This window comes from Salvia splendens, chromosome 4, assembly GCF_004379255.2.
Source record: "Salvia splendens isolate huo1 chromosome 4, SspV2, whole genome shotgun sequence".
Lineage (NCBI taxonomy): Eukaryota > Viridiplantae > Streptophyta > Magnoliopsida > Lamiales > Lamiaceae > Salvia > Salvia splendens.
The window spans coordinates 20679897-20695599 of record NC_056035.1 but is presented as its reverse complement, the minus strand read 5'-3'; the positions used below and the strand labels follow the sequence as shown (position 1 = coordinate 20695599).

General features: G+C 35.2%; 1 protein-coding gene across 1 annotated transcript; it reads right to left on the bottom strand.

The window, feature by feature from the left end:
* Window positions 1–1882: 1882 nt before the first annotated feature.
* LOC121799084 (peptidyl-prolyl cis-trans isomerase PASTICCINO1-like) lies at window positions 1883–10010 on the bottom strand. Its single transcript, XM_042198423.1, has 20 exons — window positions 9735–10010; window positions 9557–9641; window positions 9398–9467; window positions 9061–9158; window positions 8631–8753; window positions 7861–7893; window positions 6629–6687; window positions 6363–6447; window positions 6042–6200; window positions 5726–5783; window positions 5387–5535; window positions 5205–5302; window positions 4986–5055; window positions 4504–4563; window positions 3888–3944; window positions 3645–3713; window positions 3491–3568; window positions 2455–2556; window positions 2308–2379; window positions 1883–2219 (listed from the first exon to the last, which is right to left on the bottom strand). Exons 1-20 carry the CDS (start codon window positions 9806–9808, stop codon window positions 1965–1967), a joined length of 1854 nt encoding a protein of 617 aa, XP_042054357.1. The 5' UTR covers window positions 9809–10010; the 3' UTR covers window positions 1883–1964.
* Window positions 10011–15703: the final 5693 nt, after the last annotated feature.

The window sequence follows — 15703 nt, the reverse complement described above, 5'->3', positions numbered from 1 at the left end:
CCACAAACGACAAAGTCTGGCAAGTGTATTTTGCAGGTTAAGTTTTAGAAGTCTCGCAAGTGTAATCTTGGAACCACAATAAGAGTCACATTTTGTCGTTTCGGTTCGTCCCACAATAAGAGTAACATGTCATTTTTACCATAAATGGTAAGTAGGTCTCACATTCCACTAAAACCCACTTCACTCACATTTTAGTATAAACCAATATAAAAAAATGGACCTTATATTCCACTAAATTTTTCACTCCACTATTATTTATATTTCTTTAAACCTGTGCTCACACCAAATGTGACTCTTTTCGTGAGACGGAGGTAGTACTCTATTTAAAGGGTGACATATAATTAAATAAGATAAATTTAAATCTGCAAAATGAAGTCCTTAAGCAATTGTCGTTATTACATTTTCACATTTCAATTCATATTCAACACTTCTGATATGAGCACAGTCGAGTCTCCGTTATTTACGCAAGGATCTTCGTGAGTGTTCTTGATTTTATTGATAATTAATTTCTTTAACTCGTTATACCACTGAGACAGAGTATTAATATTCTTAATTTTGCTTTAATTGATTATGCAATTGCTTGTCAAGGTAAAAAAGGGCAAACTGGCATTTTATGTCGTTTTCTCTAACGCCGAATCAATATTTGAATAAAAATAGTGACAATAACGTGACAATTTATTCGATTAGTGGTGTACCAGATGACTTAGCCTTACTCCCCCCCCCCATGACACTGCATCAACTTCAAAATTATGCATATCATTATGTTTTGGGAAACACATTATACAACATAACGACCGTTTCCTCCCCATTGTTCTCTCTTATTTTATTTTCTCTTCACTGTAACTATTATTATCATTTTTCCTCAAAAACGTACGAAAAACAGTCAATTACTTGAGATGAAACTGAGGGAGTATAATATTTCAATAGCCAATAATTTAATATGAGATAAAGTATTTAAACATTACAAAATATCATACGATAAAGTTTTTTTTTTAATTTCCATAAATTAAACTACAAAGTCAAGAGGTAGTTACTGGATATTTTTTTTCTAAATGCCGTATGCCTTTTACAATACCTTAATTTCAAACTCAGCTTTTGAAATGCTTGCAATTATGCAGCTACCGTAGCTTCAAAGTCATATAAACTAAAAATGAATAGCATCAAAAAATGTCACTTGAGATAGATCAATAATTAGCCCCACCCTTTATAAAACCTCAAGCAAGTTATGCAATCATTTCATCCATTCCACCAAATCCCAATCACTCCTCAAAAGGCAACCAATTCTTTTGCAACTTGGCTTCATATTCACAACTACTCACAAATACTTATATATATATGTGTGTGTGGAGAGAAGATTTCAGCCAGCATTTAATTTGAATTTGTATGGAGGCCTCCTCATTTAGCAGCTTTTGGAATTGGTATCTCATGAGGCTCTTGCCTGGGTGGCCCCACTACCAATCTCCTTACGACTATGGTTTCTCTCTCTTGTTGGTGTTTCTGCTCACCTTCACTGTTGAGTTCTGCTCCAACTACCCCGTCAGCCGACGGAGCGCTCCGAGGGTGGCTGCGCTGGGTGGCGCCGCCTTGCGGGCACTTCAGATGTTCATGACTTACTTGGCCATCATAGCCATAATGGCCACCGACTTCGTGTTCTTCGCAGCAGCGGTGGCCGGACATGCCACCGGAAATCTGGTTGCTGGTCTCTATCAGTATCATATCGATGAGGGCGAGTCTGCGTTGCATGACTGTAACTGTGGAGATTACTATTACACCATGTGAATCAAGCTATGTCAGAGGTTGAATGCAGTCGAATATTTTTTTTCTTGTTCGTTAATTTTCTTCGAAAGATGTCCCGTATGAGTAGTAATACATGAATGATAAGTTATCTCCAAAAAATGTATGGTCCTCTCCTTTCATATTAGATAGATAACGTGACATCAATTTATTCCAAGTGAGACAGAACATCACAAAATGGCACATCTATCTAAGCCAAGAGTTGTAAAAAGGTTTCTGGTACTAGGCCATAATCTGGACCATATGCTCGTAGGTGGAGGACGGGTGGCCTCGAGAAGATGCTCTTTATCGTCATTTATAGCACCGCGGTCATCCGAATAGAGGGGAGCCTCTTCTTGCAGATCCTTGCCACCAGCCTCTGAAATCTCCCCGGGTTTCTTGTCAAACAATCCCTTAAACTGTTGCCGAGCTCGTTTGTGAATTTCCTGAACAACCCAGTGGCACAACTTAATATCTGTTCAACATGATTACAAGTGTTCCACAACTGAGCCAAGATTAGTTTTTGATACTAACCTGCTCCTCCTTTTTCAGTTTGAGAAGAGCTGCATTGGCGGTCGCTTCTGATGATTTGTCAACGCTCATCATCTGAAACCAAGAAGAGGGATTCAGATCAGAGATAAATAACTATATATATGACCGCCTTCACAACCAGTAACATACCTTATTGAAATCTGCTCTAGCTTCTTCGAAGTTGCCAACAGCCATGTATGCCATTCCACGGCGGTACAGAGCTTTGACATGAGCTGGGTTGGCATCCAATACCTTTAAATGCAGAAGCACATTAGTTCGGTCATTTCAAAAGCTACCTTGTTAGTAGGAATCTAAATCTGGAAAATATTCACCATAGGCCATGTTTGTTTGACATGGATTGTGTGCGGGGAAAATTCCCAATTGTTACATTCTAGTGTTTGTTGAAAATGAGGAAAGTCATATGATTCCTAATTATTAAATTCCTATCTTATAAAATTATAAGAAAATAAGGAAAGGAAAGGAAAGGAAAGGAAAGGAAACTAATTCCTAAAATCTGGGAAAGTTATGTAGAAATTTAAGGATTCTATATCCTCTTCTAAACCTAGGTATTCGTTTTCCTGTAATTTGAAAAAGCAGTTTCTTCCACTACTTATCAAATACTCCTCATTTCTCTCGCTGAATCGTGTCCACTCCATAACTATTTTATTTCCGCTAAATTTTATTAATTCTAATCATCTACATAGCCACGGATTTGATTGTGTAGAATTGAATTTTATTTGTGCTAAAATTTATTAATTCTAATCATCTACATAGCCACGATTTGATTATGTAGAAATGAATATTAAATTATACTCCCGTCAAACATTTGATTGTTATTTTTAGCTGACTGTATAGATCATTTATTTTTATTTTTATAATTTCTATTTTAATTTTGATGTAAAATAATAGTTCAGTTAATGAGAGTATTTTATTGTATATTTTACAATTTTTATTCATCAAATTATTTTAATAACTGAAATTATAATTTCAAATTCCTGACATGTTTCCAAACAAAGTAATTATATTTTTCATCAATCATATTCCACATAATCATTTTCTGAGTAATCATAAATCTCAGAAATCATAATCCTAGAAATCACAATCCTAGAAATCAAAATCCTAGTAATCATTTTCCTTTATAACTTTACTTTCCTGACAAACATGGTCATAAGGTTTGGGGGATTACCTTGTTGCAACTTTCAACTGATTTCCTATATTCGCCAGTTTTCAGCAAGCAGGCAGCCATGTTCAGGTGCAGCAAATCCTTCAACCAATTTGAACAGAACATAATTTAACTCCTTTCTGAACATAATATTGCATAAATTCCTTGTAATACGTACTCTTGTGTTTGCAAATTCTTTTCCCTCCTCGTCATCTTGAGGATTAACGTGATTAAATTCCCGAAGCACCTGGTTACCAATTTAAGAAAGAAAGGCAATCCAAATCACTCAATAACAGTATGCTAGTCAGAAATACCTTAATGGGTTGAACAACTAAAATGGATAAAAGCAATGGATATTTAAAATATTTGCTGCCTCTAAAAGCTTAGGAAAAGAACAGAGATCAAAATAAAAGGAAATTACATGTTCATATTTTGCTTTGGCAAGTTCATATTTGCCTTCTTTGAATAGCCTGTTACCCTGAAATATACAGAGAATAACAGTGCTACCTCAGTATGAAGAAATATTGAATATTTACCAATTAAAGAATAAAAACATAAAATATAAGCATGCTCAGAACAATAGAATACTGTTGATTCATCTAGAATAGTGAACGAAAGAAATGAAGCGCTAAAGACTACTTTAATGAAAGAAAAAAGTCCATAATCTCACTTTGTATGGATGGTTGTTCATGAACTACATGGAACATTCACCAGCTAGTAAAGGAAGAAGGGTATGAATAGGGAATGTATATTGCGAATTCTATCAGTGGAGTTCATCATTACAGATGCATCAGTACATATCTTGTGATTGAGCTAAACTTTTTACAAACCTGCTGCAAGCAGGTCAGTAGCTATATCTCATGGTGGTTATTGATTCTGACATAACAGGCATTATATAAAGAACCTTGTACATCACATAATGATTTCTTTCCCTGCCGCATATACTTTTATATTTATTCTCGCCCCTTCCCATTTTGAGAAGAAAAACACATTGACAAATGAAAAAAGTCCCCACTGAGTAATCAAGTAACATATACCGTGCCTTTGATCTTCTCAACATCATCCATTATTTCTCTAAAGTTGAAACCTGTCCAGTCCTGCAGCAAGGATTCAATTAGCAGCAATACAGATTGGGCAGAACAAATTTAGCCAACAAAAAATCTTTAATCTTAGTAGGATATCATAACATACAAGAAATACATTGGGTGCTCTCGCAGTCATTGCATGAGACATTAATCAAATTATCACTGATCATCATAAAATTGCAATAAATTTAGACTTACTGATTTGTCTATATATTCATTCCATTAGATATACCGTTATGTGTCTGAGGCTATTTAGTTATCCATTTCTCACTAGTTTTCATTAACAAAAGAGGACAAAATAATCCATTTCCTCAATGGAGGTCCCAAATACTCATAATTTAAAGATGACAATTCAATAATGAACGCATGGGCCACATGTAAGATTATTGTGGTTCAGTTTTTATTCCATATATCATGATCTTAATTTTTCTTACCTTTTGCTTCTCATAATCAAGAAGCTCAATCTCCCATTTTACATAAGCACCTTGAGGAACGTTGGCTGGCCTGTTCATAATGAACAACAGCAACTAGGTCAATAAATATTTGCAAAGAAGAAGTTAGACAATGAATGACAGATTAGCAGCAGAAGAAGTATTTTTTAGCAACATATACACTCGGTGTAATATCTATGTATGAGCACTGGTAAGTTTGACCTTGGAAACTTATCGTAAGCATAGTCTGGGGGGCATGTGACCGAAGCTATCTCTCCAGGTAACATCAATCTTGTGCACATTTCAAACCCTTCTGGTACCTATTAAAACCAGAAGTAAATAACAGATCTACAAAAGCTTTAAAGAAGTTGGACATATAAGCTTAGCTCTGAAGTGTGTCTTACAAGGCCTTCCCCTGATCTGAACTCGAAAGGCTGACCGGTGTTATCAACACTTGTATCATAGAAAACAGTTTTTTCCTCATTGAGAAGCATCCCCTTGTAGTGGACACGTAACAGGCTATCATGAAGAGGGCAATCCATAGGAAATTCACCTAATTATTTGGAATATCAGAGAAAGTACACAGGATGTTTTAGCAAATTAATATCCTTTATTAGGCAGAAAGAAACCTATTAAGAAGTTGGTAAATGACTATTATTACAACCTTTGACTTGTATCCGGTGAACTGGTATTCATTCAATATAATAGATCAAGGAAACAATAGAATAATTATTGAACAGAACCTCTTCCATCTTGCAAACGGCGTTTTATCAAGCGCCCATCCCCAAGGACATCACGGACCTGCGAATCCCAACCAAGTTATCTCAAATAACTTATAAATAGATTTGACAGAGTGCAATCGATTAGACTCCCCCTCACCCAAACACATGTACCCCGATACAAAACTGGCTACTAACTTTTCCTCGAACAAGGAGAAATGAAAAAGATAAGCTACTGAATATAACCATGCATTTTAATATTGGTTTGCAATCATAGCTCCCTGAGATTCTTTCCTTTGAACAACCATGAAAAAGGTAAACATAAATATATGAGTTTTACCTGAACAAAATGCAGCAACTCTACTTCAAAGTGGACTTCAGAAACACCTTCAACGGAGGGCATCCGAGGGCATTGATTTAAGTATTCGTTAGTGACATAAATAACTGCTCTTTCTCCTCGTGTCATTGTTCCTATTCCCAACTCAAGACCTTTTGGTATCTAATCACACGAAAGAGTTACAAAAATTGAACTTAGATATGTATAACTATTAGTTATCTTAAAAATAATATTAGCAAGGTATTATCAGAAATATACATTAAACATGTCTGAAGACAAAAATAACCATATACATGACCATATATAAACAAATGCGCTGCTTACTTCAGATTTACCAAAGGTGAACAGAAACGGTTCCCCATGGGTATGAGAATATATCACCTTTCCATCTCCAGATTTCCCTGATATCCTACACGCCATCATATACAAGATAAATAACTAGTCCAGCCAAAAGTTTACAGGAACACAAAAAACCATTGTTGAGCTCTACAAAAGAAATGTATAAGGATACAAGAAAAAACACAGTGAGATAGATTAGCTTCATATCTCTCAAAACTGAAGAGAAATTGTAAAAGAAGCATTTCTAGTACCAAGCTTTAACTTCATAGGGTTCTCTAGGTTGTTCCCAACCTTGTCCATCTTCCTTGACCTATTAGAAAAATTAAAATAAAAACAGTCATTCAACTTTTCTCCTCATAATTATGTTTTTAACATCTTAAACACATTAGCCAATAAACTATCAATTATCAAATAAGTATGCTCTAATAATACTGCCTTGTTGTATGATTTTGAAGGCTTAATAGCTTATTATTTTGTATAATGCTCTACTTATCCTAAAACCATGGTTAAGATAAAGGGTCGACTTCCACTTATATGTCATTCCACGCTTTCATGAGCGGAACCTGTTAAGAATATTAGTATTCTGTCCCACATCGGTGATGTGAGATGGCCTAGCTTAGTGTCTTGTACTATATATATGTGGCCTGTGTTGAGTAATAAAATACGGTAAATACACTACTACTTTCTCTACTATGTCTATTTACTTTTCCGCTTATATCTATATTTTACTATTCTACAAAACCGATGTGGGAAACGTATCAATCCATCCGCCTTTCGAACCGGACGACACACGTCAGGTGGTAAACCCAAAGCCATGGGTCCACCATCTATTTCTTGCCATTTGGGTCCACATCTTCTGTGGCAACACTTGGGTCACACCTTCGGTTAGCCCATTTCCGTAGCCCTTCGTTCACACCTTTGGAACCACGTTCACCACACCAAATTCATAAGAACATAAGTTAGGAAGCCCTAACTTAAACCAAAACCATGGTCAAAGCTAAATGGTAGAGTCCCCACTTATATGTTATTCCACACTTTCATGGTGAACTGATGTGGGTCCAAGGAGCACCAAATGGATGGCGAGCCTTGTACTTAGATTTGTCACCCGAAGTGTTCTGTCTGTGGATATTTGGCTCAAAAGGGAGATGGATTGATATGAATCCCACATCGGTTCCACATAAAGTGCGGAATAGTATTTAAGTGGGAGTCAACACATGGTTATGGGTTAAGTTATTGCTCCCTAACTTATGTGCTTATCATGATCAGATGTCATACAATAAGCAGTAAAATGCATCATTCATATGTATCTAAGCAATGGATAAAACATGCAAATTGGGTTTGAATCAGAGAAGTAGGGGAGACAAGGCTATGTGCTGGGTAGCGCAGCACATCTGTTTTGGGTGAATCTCCGCAACTTGGATACAAGGTAAAAGCAATAGCAAACTCAGGCAATGGGTTGGAACTTGGAATCTCTGAAACTTACCTTCTTTAAGACACCTAAATCTTCAGTAATGACCTGAGAAAATGAAGGGAAAACATACAAATTAATAGCTTCAGGGAGGTTGAAATTCTCCAAGCTGAGTATCACATGACAAAAGTCTAGGAAATGTGAAATTAAAATCCGTTCAGAAGTGACGCCGAAGTTAATGAGATAATACTCAATTCTCCCTCCATCCCTTAAAATTAAGAACTTTAGAAGGGGCATGAGCTTTAATGAATAATTGGTAAAGTAAGAGAGAGGTCGAAAGAAGAAGTGATTGAAGTATTATTAGTGGAGAATGGGTTTCACCTCATTAGAGAGAAAAAAGTTTTCTAAATTAGAAAGTTCATAATTATTAAATGGACAGACTAAAAAGAAAATAATTAATAGTTTTAAGGTACGGAAGGAGTATGCCATTTGAGAATGTATGATGGTACAAAGTCAGTTGCAAAGCAAACAACTATAATGTATAAAACTGACTGAGCAATGAAAAGATCCACGCATAAATTTGTATGCAATAACATCAAGACCACAGATATTTAAGATCTTTGCAAAACATAGCATAATAACAGTGAGTGTGTACCTACCAGAGTTCAGCAATTTTTGTATAGGTATACGGTGCAATTCTCTAATTCTACAAGTCTTAACCAATTGTAGATCACATTATTGACGTGAGCATATAAACTGCATTAAGGTAGTCTCTTAAAACTTGTGATTCATAAAAACTGGTGCAAAGGTAATCCATCAAGTAAGAAAAATTAAGACATTTTTACCTTGACTTTAGAGAATTCAATTAACTCTATCTCAAAATGAAGTTCATCATCCTTGGGAAAGCCATCGGGAACAGAAACAGGGCAATCCTCTTCACCATAATGCAGCTCAGGTTTTACCTTGAACTGATATCAAAGATACATCATCACCCAGTGCAATCAAGGAAAAAAAAATGATGTTACTCGACCGGCCAGTCGGCCACCCACAGGAAGTTTTGGATGCATTAACTTTATATGGCTTTTATTCTAAGAGGATATACATAACAGCAAATCTCACTAAGAAGAGAGACTGTAAGTACATTAAGCCTAAAACTAGTAAGTATCCAATAAGAGTGTTATATTTCTGTTACTCTAAAAACTATACACAGTAAGGAGCGAAATGATCCGTTAAGTTTGAAGGGAAATCGGAGATAACATGTTCTAAAACACCTACCATTGCAACTTCACCTTTCAACATTGTAGGAAATCCTTCTAGCAATCCCAATATGATCTTGCTTTTGCCCAACACCTGTCGTTTTGGAATACCGTTGCCTGTACTCAACAGAGGTGAGATAGTCCTTTCCCAAGTAAGCATAAAGAAAATGAAAGCTAAGCAATAATAAATTACTGCTATTATCAAAGAGTCACTGCAAAAGTAACCTTATAAGCCATTTAATTAAACTTATACACCTTTAAATGGTAAACATGAATATTCTACTAGAACTAATTCAGCTAAGACACATATCCCCCTATCTTGCCAATGGTCATGATAACAAAAATGCTTAACTCACCTCCATATTCTGATCGAGTCGACTCAACGACAACCCCATCTAATGTCCGTATTGTACAGTGATATATAATCTGGTGAAAGCGTCAATATTTATCAAATCACATCCATTTTCACCACAGAAGAATCATCACTAGCTATTAAACAAAGAAAAACTGTCAACCTGATCACCCTCTATAGGTGTCTTTTCACCAGCTCCAGGCCTTATCAAAGCCTTCATCAAGCTACCAGGAGGCATTTTCTTTCTCCTATATAATTAATTGTGCAGTCAGCTAACTAAAATAAACACTGGTGCAAACTTTAAACAGAGAAAGATGAAACAGACATAAGATTGTTCTCACCTTTTGTCGTCTTCAGAAACTGGTTTTTTCTTTTGCTGTTTGAGTTGTTGCTCCGATTCCTCTACCACGGCCATGGTATCGATTCGGCAATAGCAGGATAATTCAGTTGAACTCAATTTCTGATTATTGGAAATAATTGAAACAGCGATGAACCCTAGGCGACACTGAATAATAAATTAGGTTGAAGTAGTTGAATATTATTGCATCTGTCTGCTTTTAGCATTTCTCATTAATTTTTTTTCCCGTCGGATGATTGTACATATTTTGGTTACGGGTGAGAACTTGACTCTATTCATATCAATACGTTCAAATGTAATGTAGCCTATTGATTAATTGAGTTAAAAGTTACTCCCTTATTGAATGGTTAAATGGTTTAACAGCATTAGTAGTGGTGTGGAAGTAAACACCTCCGGCCACGTCATATGGATATTCCACTGCACAGTGGCGGACATATCCCGACGGACTTCTCACAATAAAAAAAATTAATCCAATAATCGGGACGTCCGCGCGGACGTGAGTCAACGCAATGGCGGACATCGCGACGGATATCCGCGGAACGCCGCGGAACTCCGGTGTCCACAGCGGATGTCCGTATCCGTTCCTCCCTTGCACAATGGCGAACGTCCCGCGCGGACTTCCAGCATGCCGGTCGGAACTCCGCCGGGACGGGCATCATTGTTGATGCTCTAAAGCATGTTTTGCAATTTAGAATATTTTATATTGTAGATTTTAATTTTTTATTCATTTATCTATTGCTTATATCAATTCTGAGAATTGATATGCTGACCGCTTCTTTCATGTCTCCTCCCTTATTGTTTTCATTCTATTAAATTCTCCCTCTTGAAACCCCACTTTTTTCTCTTTGATTCTTAATTTCATACTATAACAATCAACACAAAACTCTACTACTTCTTTCTGCTACATGTCTCTCTGCAAAATTCGATCATTATGGACCAACTTCAACTCTTCTTTTTTCAACTTTATGCCTCCTCTCGAGAAACTCACACTTCCTTGTTTCCCGAACACGCAGTCTTCATTCATGATTGCTTCAATAGTTTCAGGCAGACAATAAACTTTTGTAACGCATTTTTTCATTCCTTTCTTGCTCATGTGGCCAAGACAACAATGACATAAAGTTGCACTCCCTCCGTTTGTGAAAAGTATGAACATTTGGTTTGACACGGTTTTTAATGCATAATTGACAAAGTAGGAGAGAGATAGATAGAAAGAGTTTTTAAAGTATAGTTAGTGGAGAATGAGTCTCACCTCATCAAAGAGAAAAAGAGTTTTCAAAATTAGAACGTTAATACTTTTCAGGAACGGACAGAAAATGAAAAAGTTCATACTTTTTAGGGACGAGAAGAGTATTATTATTTGTTTCATATGCAAGATCAATGCATAATACAACACACCCTCCTTCTTACCTGAGCTATTATCATAACTCCTTTGGTGATCTTTCAATTATTGCAGTCAAACGTCACAATGTACTCTTCTACATCAATCTTTCAAATCAAAGCAATTTTCTCTATAATATGAGAATGAGTATGGCTCCATTCAATTTTATCATGGATCCATTTGATGTCACGTTACCTTCACGTTTCTTTTTCGCACAATATCTAATGGCACATCATTAGCTAGATGTAACTTCCCAAAATCGCAAAAATGCAATCTTCCATTATCCAACAACATAGTCATCATGTGATAAGTTTTCATGTTGGTCCGTCTAAAAGGAAACAAACAACCAAATTTGAATTTGAAGGTTGCACATCTTAGATGGAACACAATAATTTGACATTGAAGGCATATGTTTAGGGGATAATGAGCATGATGATATCATACCATCCAAAAAAACAGAGTTCATTGCTCTTGAAGACGATGAAAATGTAGAAATTGAGGGTACAGAAGATCATTCTTATAAGGGAGATTTTATTACTTCTAGACCACCTTTTTCAAGTGGGAGGGTAGTTCCACGGTACTTCCAAAAAACAAATAGATTATTAACCATTTTTAATATGTACAAATATATTTCAAACTTATAAAAAAAAATACAAAAAGGATATCAGATCAGCTTGAGTCGTAGCCTGTGATGAGAGAGATTCAGACTTGGTCTCATCTCGCCTTATGTCTAATTGCGAAGCATGAGATTTTTGTTATGCCGCAAGCATTACTTCTAGTCGTGCAATTTTTTCTTCATACTCTATTAGTAAACGGTCTGATGTGCTTCTTGGTGTTCCATTCAACACTTCAGTGGGACACTCTCCTTTACCCATCATCCTCACATGATCGGGTTTGTCCTTCCCCATGATTTGGACAAATATATCATTTGGAACAATTTGATACAATTTTAGTTGATACGTAATCACTCGTGTTTCCACTTGAAGGTACAAAATAAAAAGTTAAACATGGGTTGGGCATCATCCGTGTTCCTTTGTCTAGGAATACATATATTTTTAGGCTACTAATATGTCATAAAAATAATGATGAAACTAAATATAGAAAAAAGAAAACATTACTAATTTGGCTTTAACTTTTGCAAATGACATCTTTCATGTTCTTTCATTAACTTCTTTGCTCGAGCTTTTTGGTGTCTCTTACTTATATTCTAATAGCAAGTCAAAAGTCAAAATAATAAGAAGATTCATAGAAATGAAATATCATTACATAGAGAAAAAAACTAGAATAAACATTTGCATCTTTTGTTAGAGTTTTGTATACTTTAAATCACCTTTCGAGTGATTGGATATTGTAAAAACTCTTTGTGCTGACATATTCCATTCCTCATGCAAACTAGCACTTTTTAATCTGCTTCCCTCCTTAGAAGCCATATGTAACTGCATATGACGTTGGAGTGAAAATAAGTAAAGACAATCGATGGTAAAATGATATAATGAAACTTGAGATCATTTCATCAAACACTTGGGGGGTAAAACTAAACTTGAGTACATCACACAATAAAATTTAATTGAAACCTATATTATGTGATTAAAACATATAATCTATGTTAGCAATAGTAGATTATCATTCCCGTGAATATATTTCATCGTTCGTTCTCAGAATAATTGTTGGAACATATATACTAAAAAACATTTTTCGAGTTTATTATGAATTTGATAAATTGCTTGTATATTGTAAACTCTCCTCATTTAATGAGAATAATAAATGTTTTCTTCATGCTGTGTATTTTACTTTAATGAGTATTGACCATCTTTAATTATATATTTAATTATATAATTAAAACCCCGGAAAGTAAAATCAGTCTAAGTCTTCTACATTGAAGGCTGGGTCGTGGAACAGGTCATCACAGTAGGTGACCCAACCGGAACCTTGTAGAAGTAAAACTTTTTCACAACCTAGATAGGCTTTGGCTACTTATCGCGAAAGGTTGCAGTGTTCATCCAAAAGTCGTCTTTACCTTGAGAATGACTAGTGACACTGGTGTGGTATAGCATTGAAAGGATCTAAAATATAGACACGTCTTTATTGCTATCTACTGTAAGACGATGTCTTGGAGATTTAATATTTCTTAATCTTTGTAATAGTATAGGGCACACGTTATTTAATCATACGCTACTTCCATTTCTACTTTCCGTAAGCAGGCCCGGGCTTTTTCCAGCTGTTCAATGGCTCCCCCACGCAGTTCTTCTGAATTCCGAATAGTATTCAAAATCCTTTGTTTTCGATTATCTAATAAATCACTTAATGAAAGTAGATTATCTTTCCGTTCATTTTAAAACTTCTATAATCCCTTCCCGAACCAAACATGAATCTTTCGATTCATTTGGCTCTCACTTTCAATTACTTAGGGTAAATTAGTAGGTGCGAGTTTTTCGTAACCCAATATTCCTGATATCTTGGGAAGTAGAAATTGATAACTAGTATGGTGTCGGTTTTATTATTACATTGAATCGTGTACCTGCGCGGTATGACTATATCCCCAATAGTTGTTCGAGAAAAGTTCTATTGTTCGAAAACCCGACTGGTTTGGATTTTATCCAAGAATAATACTCCCTCCGTCCCGTGCTACTCGCACGTTTGCTTTTCGGCTCGTCACAAAGTCCTTACACTATTTATAATTAAAGTTAGAATTAATGCATTTAATTAATATGTTAGTTTAAGTTAAGAGCTCTTTTATTAAGTGATGTCTCATTACACCTAAAATTCTTTTTTAATTACACAAAAAAATCAATCCCAAATTTACGGCCTAAAATGAAAAGTGCGAGTAGCATGGGACGGAGGGAGTACAAAAGGCACAGTATATTTTAATATACTTCTCGTACTAGACAAACTCTTGGAAATAAAAGATATTGATCCATAGCAGACCACAAATTAATTAATGGATATAGAAAGTCTTAGACACGGGAAATAATATATTAAAGAGGTTAACCTGGATTGCTTGTAATCACGGATTGGATGAGCGGTCAGTATTTCTTCGATAGTGGCACAAGAAATATTCCATTGGCCTTATATTGAATTATGGGTTATAATTTAATTAGTAAAGAAGGTCCAATAGGGGAGGCTCAATCCAACCCCCATAGATCCCTAACCTAGCCCATCACAAACTCTATAAATAGGGATGAAGGAGGTGAGACAAATACATACAATATATGAAGTGAAACCCTAGCCTCCACACCTTGGAATTTTCGGCCCTCTCTCTAATAGAGGAATTTGAAAATTCCTCCTCATGTGTACTTGGCGTTCTTATCTTCTCCTTCAAGATCCTTATAATTTCTAAGAGATTCCTCTCACAAGGAATTTAGATCTAGAGTTGGGTCATAGGTTAGAAGATCCTTGGTCTTGCAATCACAATCAAGCTTCAAGATCTACACGTGGAGAAGTAGCAAGCCACTTCGATTATTTGGAGAATCATAATTGTAAGTATTCAACGTCATAATTTAAGTCTAAATTATGTGATTAATTGCGCAATAATATGTTTCTACATGTTCAAGCATAAAATTGAATCGATCCACATGATCTCCTAAATAGATTCTTTTATGGATTTATTTAATTTGCAATTTTCGCTGCAATATCCCCAACAATAATTTCACTGAAAGAACTCACCTTGCAAAAATCATAGGTAGGTCTCAACTTGATTTTCTTCTCGTTCTTCTTGTTCTCTTTGCTAAACTATCTGATATACCTGTGAGTTCTTGAATTTGCTTGGAGTCGTGCAAGGAGCGGAGGATTGTGAAATTTATGTTTTGGTGCTTAGTGTATCTCCCACTAAATCCCTAATTTATTCTTCTAACTTATGAAAATTTCGTATCAAGTGATTTACAGTTATAGATATTAGACATCTTATACATAAATTGGATAAATACTTTTAAATGTAGTTCTTATGTCCTACTAAACATTTTTTTTTGGATTATCTTATTAAAAATGAAATATTTCCTAAAATAGAAATAACAATGTCTGTACTTTTTCATCTCTTTTAATTTATTCTCTCGCCGTTAACTTATGAAACAACACTACATAAACTCGCGTTTTGAAAAACAAATGTTTCATTTTTAGTGGGACAGGAAGAGTATATATATATATATATATATATATATATATATATATATATATATATATGTATATATATAGGAAAATGATCAATACAAAACTTGATCTCAATACAAAATCCAGACCAAATCTTGACCATGAGATTTGACAATCCAATGGTCAATAATTAAACAAAAACACGGAGGGTCATTGTAAAGCAGTTTTAGGTCATATTATAAACTTTGGGTTTGAGGTCATGTTAAGATCATTTCATGTCATCCTTACTATAATGACGTAAAAATAAGCTTACAATGACCAAAAAATGACTTTTGTATGCTTGGTTCTGCATTTTTGTATTAAGAATGGTTTTGCATAGATCAAAACCCTATATATATATATATATATATATATATATATATATATATATATGGTTGTGATCAATTGAGATTTTTTAGCCTAATTGAGAATTGAGATGCATTATTAGCCAC